The 11,951-nt window shown below is 35.9% G+C and overlaps 1 protein-coding gene across 4 annotated transcripts in view; it reads right to left on the bottom strand.

The window, feature by feature from the left end:
* Nucleotides 1–10,797, bottom strand: part of LOC133190457 (filamin-A-like) — a 35,627-nt gene extending 24,830 nt beyond the window's left edge. For 2 of the 4 annotated variants that reach the window (XM_061326107.1, XM_061326105.1), the window contains exon 1: nt 10,551–10,796. In XM_061326107.1, coding sequence (XP_061182091.1) covers nt 10,551–10,616 — 66 coding nt within the window. In that variant the 5' untranslated portion in view covers nt 10,617–10,796. Of the gene's footprint in view, nt 1–10,550 lie in introns of all 4 variants that reach the window. The other 2 variants (XM_061326106.1, XM_061326108.1) reach the window with 2 other exon arrangements.
* Between the last annotated feature and the right edge of the window lie 1,154 nt (nt 10,798–11,951).

The raw sequence follows: 11,951 nt of genomic DNA on the forward strand, positions 1-11,951 counted from the left end.
TAATATTCACGTAAAAAACTTTGCTTATTATTTCCTTTTATATTTCAAAATTCGTATCAATATAATATTCCTTCCTTCCTGTACTGTATATTTGTTTCAGATGTATTTATCATCTCCAGCACTTGACTCGGATACATTTGTCTACAGTACAGACGTAGTCAAAATAATCCAGAGTGTTTGTAATTTACTTCTATCACATGTAAGTCAAGAAAGCGCGTGTTTACTGGTCGGTTCGGTAGTATAACTTAAGTGCGCGCGCAGAAAGATCACCAACATCGCAGGCAATGTGGTGGATTCAGAGATGATTATTTGGTAATCAGAGTTAGTCTCAGGCATGAAGATCATACAGCTAAGTTTATGATTCTATTGAGTTGGGTGAATGGGGATTCATACTTCATCTTTAAATCAAAGAACTGCAGCCTGATGCAATGATGGATTGGATTGTAGGTTGTTTTCATAACGTCTGATTCGAGAATTTTTTCACTCGTATAAATAAAAAATGAAATATGAAGATAACGGACAGTCTTCAATCTCAATGTCCAATGAAACGATACATATAACACTGCCAGGCACGTAGTATCCCGGGGGGGGGGGGGGGGCTTTGTTGGCTTGTATTAAAACAATATTTGGGGGTGGAAAAAGAGTTGGAACTTACTACCCCCACCCACCCAACACACACACACACGAAATGGGAATTTTTTGGATGGGATTTTAGAGTTTGGACAATTTCCTTTTTTTGGCTTGTCAAAGAGATTTTTCAGGTAAGTTGTCAAATTTTCTACCAGGCTCCCCCCCCCCCCTTTCAAAAACGAAATTATGTGCCTGGCTATCATTGTCAATCATTGACTCAATGTGAATGTCGTAGTATCTCTAGATCTGTCCTTTCTGCTTTGTAGATGCATGTTCATTTTGCTGAGCGGTGGTGATATGTACAGAATGTGCGAAGCACGCTGGATATACCAGCAACCATTTCTATATAGTGTAACAAAGTACATGCATAACTAGCTCTTCGAATTGTTGGCTGTACATGTCACTGCTTATCTATCGAAACTATAGAGTTTTGTAATAAGAAAACATACGGATACAAATTTGAACCAACGCCAGGGGATGAAAATTTAGCTGTAATCGGTCAGAAGGATTATCTCTATTTTTTTTAAGCTCAGGTATGCATAAAAACTTGGGTTATTGCTCTTTTTTCATGTTTTTGAGGGACATTTTTTTTGTGTTTGTGTCTGTGTAAAAGTGTAGCATTCGAATATTATCGATTCTTCTAAGGCACACCTTTACACCGTTTCTTAAAAATTCGTAAAATTTGTTCACGTGTAATATTTTGTAGACAAACAGAGTTGCATTTTACATATATTGAAATAAACACTACAAGTATATGTCATGCCTTTCTGAACAAATATGTTTATGTTATATGATGATGGTTAATTGGCAAAAAGTATCGTCAATGGATTAGACCGTCAAAATGATCAACGTTCCAAACATGCACAAGCATCAATGCCAATTTCTTATCCTATTTATCCTGTGCAGTTGTGCACTCAATTGTTTACTCTGAAAGTTGCTCTCCCGCATTATGTCCTAAGATTGTTTGATTTAGGAAATGTATAATGCTTTGATTATATATAGATGACAAAAAAATGCGTCAGTATAGCCAGATGTCGAACAAAATAATTCCAAAACAAGACAAGCGAAACATAGCAAACAAAAAAAGAAACAAACAAACAAACAGAAACAAAATACAGAGAGCACTGCTGCCACACTGTGGACGTGCAAGAATGTTGCATCGTGTTAACATCACTGTTTCATATTTCGTCATTAATTAACTTCCAAATCCCGGGACCATGAAGGCGCTGAAGAATAAACTGTTAAATGTGTATTTCTCCCAAGAAATACACAGGTGAAATATGAAAGCCGAAGCACCAATCGTTCATAAGTTATGGCCAAGGTTAAAGTTTTCCAAAAGTAGGTCAAACTTCAAGGTCAAGGTCAAAGGGTCAAAGTTGTTGGTATCCAAAGGAAGGTCTTGTCACAAGGATTACACGAGTGAAATATGAAAGCCCTAGCACAAATTGTTCAAAAGTTATGTACAAGGTTATAGGTTTTCAAAAGTAGGTCAAACTCCAAGGTCAAGGTCAAAGTTTTTGGTATCCAAAGAAAGGTCTTGTCACAAGGATTACACATGTGAATTATGAAAGCCGTAGCACCAATTGTTCAAAAGTTATGGCCAAGGTTAAAGTTTTTCAAAAGTAGGTCAAACTCCAAGGTCAAGGTAAAAGGTCAAAGTTGTTGGTATCCAAAGAAAGGTCTTGTCACAAGGATTACACGTGTGAAGTATGAAAGCCCTAGCATCAGTTGTTCAAATGTTATGGCCAAGGTTAAAGTTTGGTAAAATTTTGCAAAACTGGGTCAAACTCCAAGGTCAAAAGGTCAAATATGGTGGTATCCAAAGAAAGGTCTTGTCACATGGAATACACATGTGAAATATTAAAGCCATAGCTCCAACCAATCAAAAGTTATGGGCAAGGTTAAAGTTTTTGCGGACAAACAGACAGACAGACAAACGGACGGACAAGGCAAAAACTATTTTGTATATTTCATATGGGACAATTAGGTTTCTGATCCAGGAATTATTGCACAAATAACCCCACCACCACCACTAACCCACCCCAAAAAGAAAAACAAAAAGCATGCACGCAGTATGTAGTAAATATAGTGTCGCCCATGATTTGTGATTGAATATGATTTTTATCCATCGAGTCCCCTAGCCTTTGATGAGGAGATAGAAAACGCATAAGTTGGGAAATTGTTATATCTAATCACAAACCACTGGAGCATCTTTATATGACATGCCTTTCCCTAATCTTAATGGTTTCTATCCCTTTTCCCTTCCAATTTCCTTTCCCGCATGGCAACGTCATCATTAGTACTCCACAAAAAATAGTGCGTAAATAGTATGTAATAAAATAAAGACGAAAGCTTTTTAAAGTAGAATCTGTTATTTCAACAATTTTGTTAATTAGATTATTTGGAATTAAACTTCAGCCTTCCTTTTAACAAATGCACACACGTTTATGACAGCAAGAGAAGTTCGATTACAAGATGTTGGAAATGAAATTTTATCCATTGAGACATATTGACTGCATAGGTAAATGGGTAAAATGTTATAAAAACTAATAATATATTTTAATTAATGTACACTTTCTAAATCATATTTAATATAATTATACAATATATCTCAGACCTAATCACCAAATGTGGTTTATTCCGACAAATAAAATTCTTGTTTTCTCTTGCAACGAAGGGATGAGAGCTCAAGTCAGTTTTTCTGCAGATTGTTTTGAGACAAGTGCATGGATCTTCGTGAAAGGTTTCTTTTAAAATTCACCAAAAAAGTGCATTTAACTTTTTTTTAACAACTTCCCTCACAAGTGCAATTTACTACAAAATTAAAAATAAATCTGTTCACCTATTTTACAATCTTCGATATTATTAGCTCTTCCCATGCCTTATACATAATTTCTGCTATCTTACACGCACAGATTTGCATTTTAAATACATGTACTAATAGACTCAATGTATTACAGTTGTTTATCTTCTCGATATTCCACCCCTTTGGCACGTAAAAGATCGTTTCTCAGGATTTCGGTAAAGAGTAGACTCATTGGAGGCCGCCAGAGAAACCAAAACCTTTCAAGAACCGGTCATATAAACTTAATTTTCTGCCGAAATATGGCTGAAATATTAACGAATCGGCGTTAATCAACAACAATCAGTCAATCGATCCATTGATTTGAAACGGCAGAAATTCAGAGAGCAACAGATCAAATTGCAATTTTTTTCCAAATAGCACAAATTATTCATTGCATGACAAATTATTTGATTTTAAAGGTGTATTCTCAACAACAATTTTAACTGAAAAGGTGAAATGACCCTTCTTTCTAAAACTACAAGGTTTTACGATCAAACAACACGAAAAAAAATATACAGAATTAAAATTAAAAAATGAAAATTATTCAGTAAATTTGAATTAATTACTATTATCTCTCACCTTTTTATGTACACAAAAATGAAATATTTTCGACATTGTGGAAGTTCAGCAAGTATTCCTTCAACAGAAATTTATCAAATAAAATGGGATACAAGCTTAAAGTTGTATTATATGATTATGTTGGAGATTTCACACCATCCGTCCAATCATCAGATGCTGACATTCATTACTTTTTCTGCCTGCATTTTCTGCAAAATGTCCTACACGAATTATCCAATAAAAAAGTTATTTTGTTGTAAAATATAACCCCGACCGCGTGATGAAGCATTACTTTCACATTGTAAGGATAATCCTTGGCTCCAGATAAAAGGATGCTTCATCACGTGTGACAGTGTGAATACCAAGGTAAGACAGTACCACCCACAGATCCTGAGATCAATACACACTAAAAACTGACCCCAAGGAGGAAACAGCATAAAAAGCATGAATTCATATACATGTATTTCATTTAGATTTGTTTGTGGTCGTCAATTGTAAGAGTAGATGAAAAATATAGGGCAAGTGTCATGAAACGGTTGTGGTTGAGTATTAGCTGCAGAACTGTAGCTCTCTGCTTGAGAAAATTCGGACAGATAAAGCAGAGATCTGTCCGAATTTTCTCAAGCAGAGAGCTACAGTTCTGCAGCAAGTTGAGTATATACATGTACATAATGATTACACAATATTTGAAGAACTTGGGAGGATGTGTTTGAACTATTATTTAAGACCTACATGTGTCTTCTACTGAGGCATGTTTCTTTTCTATAATTTTCTGTTGTTGAAAACTAGTCGTTTTGATACGATATTTTTAATCAGACAGTACTGTAAACCAACAATTAGTAAACTTTAATCCGCGATTCGTCAGTTTGAAATTCACTCGCGACTATTAATTTTCGCGACCGGCTATACATTCTATTCATGGTCGCAAATCTCGCAGAAATATCTCGCACGAAAAAAGTCGGTTTACAGTATTTTATATTTGGAAACATTTTCCGAAATAATGCTACAGACGAAAGTTAACATAAATCATCGTGCTGTCAACTTAAGCTCAAAACCTGAACACAAACACATGTGATGCTTAACTTACTTTTATATGTTTCATTTAGTATCAGAAATAAAACCCCTACATCTGCCTGAGTGGTCAGATGCACATTTTTCTGATCGTAAACAAGATTTTCAAAGACCTTTAACCAAATGAACTCCTAATGGCAGAAAAGATTGCTTCCACTTCATAAAACGACTTTTATACTTATTTTCTTTACAAGTCTAGGAGGGAGCAGGGGCTTGCAACTGAAGCACTTCTTTCTTTCTGTCAGCCTTAGGCAATCAGACATGTTGCAGTTCGTCGAGAATAAGTTCATGCATATTGGAAGCCTTTGAGGTAACCCATTCGACCGTGTTCAATTAAAAAAGTAAATACGTTCAGGATTCATTTTAAGACCGCGGAACATTAACTGGCAAATTGGAAATATGCAGCTTACGTCATTTCAATCTGTCGCAGTCAAAACACTTGGTGATATACAATCAATTTGACACGGACGTCTGCGAAAACATTGGATTGAAATTGCAATTCGAAATTCATTTTTAATCCACCTGAGCTATTTTTCGCAAAGTTATAATGTATGATCGAAACGACAAATAATTTCAGTTCCCAAATGCGTCTAGTTTGAAATTAATATATAGCAATTTTCTATTTTGAGGACAAACAAAAGTTAAAGAAGATGTAGCTATATGTATATATTCTTTTAGGGGAAGACCATTTGATTCTAGAAGTTGGGGGGGGGGGGCTGGCAAATTTTGTCGAATCAGATTATTTATCGTTATGTCTCACATGATAGTATATATAAAATATTTGTAGGATGACAAAAGACATTATTTATTTTCTTCTTCACTGAAAAAAATTTGAAATTCAATTTTAATCCGTCTGAGCTGTTTGCAAACCTTATGTGTGAATGTATGATTCAAAAGACAAATAAATTCAATTCCCAAATACATATTGTTTGAAATTCATATTTATATTTTTTTAGCGTATAATTTTAAGGACACGTCAAAGTCCTAGAATACAGAGATTATTTTTTCAGAGGACGGTTATTTGATTCTAGAAAGGGGGGTGTCAAAAATTGTCGAGTCAGATCATGCCTTCACATGAAGAATATATTATTTTCTAGGATGACAAGAGTTTTTATTTTTTAGTTTTTTCTTCTCTGAAAAATGTTTGACAAACAAAAACAGGGAGGGGTTGTCCAAACTAAAATAAAACGTTCTTATTCATTTCCAAGATCGTTCAGCCCCCCCCCCCCCCTCCAACCCCCGAACCACCCAACACACACATACCAAACAGAAATCAAATATTTGTCCCTTTATATTTCTTTAAAAACACGGGATAGAAAATTTTGATTTATATATATATTTCAAATTGTTTGTCTTCTGTGTCAATCAGTAACACCGTGCGTTCTAGCGTAGTTGAGGTGGATTGAAAATGAATTTCGAATTGCAATTTCAATCCAATGTTTTCGCAGACGTCCGTGCCGAATTGTACCCGCCCATTTCATTGTCTATCATTAAATGTTTTGACTGTAACAGATGAAAATGACGTAAGCTGTATATTTCCAATTTTGCCAGTTAATGTTCCGCGGTCTTAAAATTTTTTTTATACAGAGTAATTGGGCAATTTCATTTTTTCACACGAGAATATGACAATAACCAGCTGAATGTAGACTATTTCACAAGTGCGCTGTAAAAACGGTGTGATCAATGAATTTTCTAACCGATTATCATTATGTGAATTTTCTAACCGATTTTCATTATGTGAAAAATAGGGCGCTTGTGCGATAGGCATTTTGTTGCTTGACTTGAACCAGATTCGAATCCAAAACGGTTACCTTGCTAGCATATATTATTTATATTTAATTTTTTGCTTGAATAAAACTTTAAGTGCATTTTGGGGTTATATAAGTAGTATCATTCAGTATGCTTGATAGTTAATTTCCAGGTTGTATTTGGCAATTATATACATGAATGCAAATAAAAATGTTAGAATACATTGTCATTTTCCTGCATTCATATATCTAGCGATTATTATTAAGCATCGTTACGTAACATATGGGACAGAAACGTGAACAATTTGCCGAGTAAATCTTTTTTTTCAAGATACATGTACTTGGACCAAAGCCACCGAAGAAGTTACTGAACTCAGGCACAGTCAAGACTGATTAATTAGATTTCAGTAAATCCAGTAATTCAATTGCTTCAAAATCAGCAAGTTCTTTACATGTCCAACAAGATGTGTTTGTGAAACACTGATGCCCCCGTATGGCAGCTTATGGCGAAGGTTAAAGTTTCTCAAATGCAAGTCAAAAACCAGGCCAAAAGATAAAAAATGTTAAATTTGAAAGCCCTAGCTGCAACTGTTCAAAAGTTATGGCGAAGGTTAATTTTTTTAAAGTAAGTAAAACATCAAGGTCAAGGTCAAAGTTGTTGGTATCCAAAGGAAGGTCTTGTCACAAGGATTACATATGTAAAGTATGAAAGCCCTAGCACCAACCATTCAGAAGTTATGGCCAAGGTCAAAGTTTTTCGAAAGTAGGTCAAACTCCTAAGTCAAGGTCAAAGGGTCAAAGTGGTTGGTCTCCAAAGGAAGGTCTTGTCACAAGGATTACATAAGTGAAGTATGAAAGCCCTAGCACCAACTGTTCAAAAGTTATGGCCAAGGTTAAAGTTTTTCAAAAGTAGGTCAAACTCCTAGGTCAAGGTCAAAGGGTCAAAGTGGTTGGGATCCAAAGGAAGGTCTTGTCACAAGGATTACATAAGTGAAGTATGAAAGCCCTAGCACCAACTGTTCAAAAGTTATGGCCAAGGTTAAAGTTTTCAAAAGTAGGTCAAATTCCAAGGTCAAGGTCAAAGTGGTTGATATCCAGAGGAAGGTCTTGTCACAAGGAATACACATGTGAAGTTTGAAACCCCAAGCACCAACTGTTCAAAAGTTATGGCCAAGGTTAATTGTACCCGCCCATTTCATTGTATATCATCAAGGATTACATAAGTGAAGTATGAAAGCCCTAGCACCAACTGTTCAAAAGTTATGGACAAGGTTAAAGTTTTTCAAAAGTAGGTCAAACTCCTAGGTCAAGGTCAAAGGGTCAAAGTGGTTGATATCGAAAGGAAGATGTCACAAGGATAACATATGTGAAGTATGAAAGCCCTAGCTCTAACCGTACAAAAGTTATGGCCAAGGTTAAAGTTTTCAAAAGTAGGTCAAATTCCAAGGTCAAAGGGTCAAAGAGGTTGATATCCAGAGGAAGGTCTTGTCACAAGGAATACACATGTGAAGTTTGAAACCCCAAGCACCAACTATTCAAAAGTTATGGCCAAGGTTAAAGTTTTTCAAAAATAGGTCAAACTCCAAGGTCAAAAGGTCAAAGTGGTTGGTATCCAAAGGAAGGCCTTGTCACAAAGAATACAAATGTGAAGTTTGAAACCCCAAGCACCAACTGTTCAGAAGTTATGGCCAAGGTTAAAGTCTCATAAAATTTTGCAAAAGTGAGTCAAACTCCAAGGACAAGGTCAAAAGGTCAAATATGATGGTATCCAAAGAAAGGTCTTGTCACAAGGAATACACATGTGAAATATGAAAGTCATAGCTCCAACCAATCAAAATTATGGGCAAGGTTAAAGTTGACAACAGACAGACAGACAAACAGATAAACAGACAGACAGGACAAAAACAATATACCTCCGGGATCTTTCGATCCGGGGGCATCATAAAAAGTCGCCGAGTGGCGCATTGGTTAGAGCGTTTGCTCTAGAATCGAGGAGTATAAAGGAGTTGATCCTTACTTCGGAGATTCGAATCCCACTTTCGGACGGGGGACCGGTCCTTCGGATGTGACCGTATAAACCGAGGTCCCGTGTCGCAGTAGTGCTGGCACGAAAAAGGCCGCAAGTGCTGAGTACAGGTCTAAAATTGCAGCCCTCCACCGACAAGGTGGGGGGGGGGGGGTCTCAATATGAGTGAAAAATCTCAAAGGGACGTAAAAACACAAACAAACATGCCCAAAAATTGTCATTTGTACATGTTAATGATATCTCCCTGACACCCGATATTTTACCAGTAGTAGAAAATATATTATAATTAGTAAAATGTAGATCAAAGCCCAAACCTAATTTACTCTGTCTTGCAATGAAGTAGATTACATGTAACTGCACACTGATACTGTAACGCTGGGGCCGATTTTCTCAGGCAATTTGGGCTTAGCTGTAAATTATCTTACAGTACATTGCAATCTGTTTGGAGGTCAAAACTACAAGCCCCAACCTCTAAAATTCGTTTTTAATCCAATGTACCCGAAATCGAGGCATTTTTGAGAAAGTTATTAAATGTATTTTGAAAGGCGCTTGGAAAATTCCCCGAAGGATGATTGGTGTACAAGAAATTACTGCTGCACTGTGATCTACTCATCCAGCATTCATCTGGAAAATCTAATTTAGAAGATCAAGACATCAAAAAATGTCCGCAGTGAGGTCTCAAAACCTTTCTTTTTGTTTGCTGAATGATTCAGTAAATCTGAACCTATGCCAAACGTCATCAGTAAAAATATCGCATTCTGTAATATACTGGCAGTCAGTGGACCAAACTTTTCAATCTGAACCTATGCCAAACGTCATCAGTAGAAATATCACATTCTGTAATTTATACTGGCAATCTCTTGACCAAACTTTTCTGTACTTGATACAGATTCTTACACCTCAGCTTCTGCAAAACTTCATCAATTTTCACAAAAGGTTAATGTTGATTATGAAGAATCAATGCTAGAATACACGATCCTATACAAGTGTTTGTTCTTGGTGACGATTTTCTATGTCCTCAGGAGCACAAAGAATACGATCATAAAATCGACCTAGCGAGATTGTCAAGAACCAACGGAAGAAAATCTTAAAAATCTTCCACCGATGAAAACGTCAAGCGTTGAAAAATTCAGTATACGTAATTGTTCCCAGAAAAACTTCCTGCAATAGATGCCACTTTCTTTTTCCGGAAACAGATTGCATTTCCTTACAGAATTGTTATTCCTTTGGTGCAGATGTTAAAAAAAAAACAATCTGTCTGTTGAAATTACGATATGCATCATGTAGGATTCAAGATGGGTTGGTGCATATGAAATGTGCATGAACATAATTGATCCCATGCGTTATGAACAAGGAATAAATAGACTTTTTTGAACTCTGCAGCACTTTAACCATTTCAGATTTAATATTTGTTGAATTAAAAAAAAATCAAGTCAATTTCCACTCCTTAAATTTCAATGAAATAAAATGCTTTAAAAATAATTCTTTTCTGCTGAATAGTCATCAAAAGTGAAAACCTCTATTTAAATGCAATCATCAATTTCCTTAGCATTATGGCATTAGTTTACGAAAAGAAGTATCATTATATTCAAATGACATAAGCTTTAATGATTAAAGAATACAATTTGATTAAAATTTAAATTTTTTATCATTTGAAAATTAACTTTCTTACCGTTTTCTTATAGTTCTCTATTGCTGAATGCGGCAGGATAGACCAGGGCCAAGGTTTTTTTGACATGTTGAAATGTAAATCAAGATGTATTAGAAACTGTTTCCTCTCGGATTCAGGGACCGAAAAAAAAGTGTCCGCTCTCTAACAGGGGAGAATAAGTGTGAAAATTGGCAGAACTCCCAGAACTTTTTTCTCGAATATGATATCCGCCTTTTTCACCGATGGGTGTCCTCGATGAAAGGTAATTTAGGACACATGTGAAGAACGCTTTCCAGGTTTGGCAGTTCACAGAATCTAAGATTATAGTTCTTATTGCAAATAATGAAGATGTCAATGTTATTAATACATTAAGTTTGCGCAAGGATTTGATGAATGTTGTTTGGTTCCAGACTCCGCTTATTGTTTCTGACGGTATCGGGATTAGTCTGTCACATCAATGAGGTGTGCGGAAGAAGAAGGAAGATTTTGGCGCTCTTATCTGCCCGGTTCATCCAAACGTCATGGAATTAAAGCTGCTTAAGAGCAGACCCTTTTGTTTTTGCAAATGCCTGCATGCTTCACGCTGCTTTGCCAATGTCTTTGATAATGAAAATATTATTGTTGTCTCTAGGTTGTATTTGCTCTTGAAATACACATACCTGGTAAATTACAAGGGAAAGAAGACAAATCCAGATAGGAATGCTTAGAACGGTAAAAATTTGAATCAAAGTTTAGAAAAATTACTTTGAATACACTCGTAATGTTCGATAGGTCGTCAAAGAATAAAAAAAAAAAACATTCATTGACTGGGTTCGAAAGCAATATTTATTATCTGACCTGAGAAACCAAATAATGTCTAAGGTCGTTAGGCCAAAAGCAAAGTTTTGTTCGAGGTTTCAACAAAACTCATTTAGTCCGAAAACCCTGTCAATATTGTTTTCTTCACAGTTAATTTGAATTTCTTCAGCTTATTCAGTATCATTGATAGCTTGACATAGAATAAAAAGGTATATATGTATCTGATAATTATGCATTTGTTGGTTTGACCATAGGAGCTCGGATGTATTTTTTGTACTGTGTGTTTTTTTTGTGTGTTTGTCGAAATATTCTGATTCTAATAAAAATCAAAAATCGCTGTAATTCGCAGTTAAAAAACGTATTTCTTGAACATAAAAAAGAGAGAAGGGATGAAACTCGCCATCTTGGATTCCAGGGGTGCCTCGCTTCACACTTGATTTTTATCAATATCCTCACTTTTCCTACCGGTGTCGGGTGAGGTCTAGCTTCAATAATGATTGAATAACTCCCTTCTATCGTCTGCCGTATAAAACATGCAGTAAACCAAAACGTCCTCGATACCTAGCACCTGTGTTTGAAATAACCGTGCGCCCGACCGCCCGAGACGCACAAATTTTGCAGCGG

Source organism: Saccostrea echinata, unplaced genomic scaffold (genome assembly GCF_033153115.1).
Source record: "Saccostrea echinata isolate AGI-Se365-2 ecotype Australia unplaced genomic scaffold, CSIRO_AGI_Sech_v1 ptg000022l, whole genome shotgun sequence".
Lineage (NCBI taxonomy): Eukaryota > Metazoa > Mollusca > Bivalvia > Ostreida > Ostreidae > Saccostrea > Saccostrea echinata.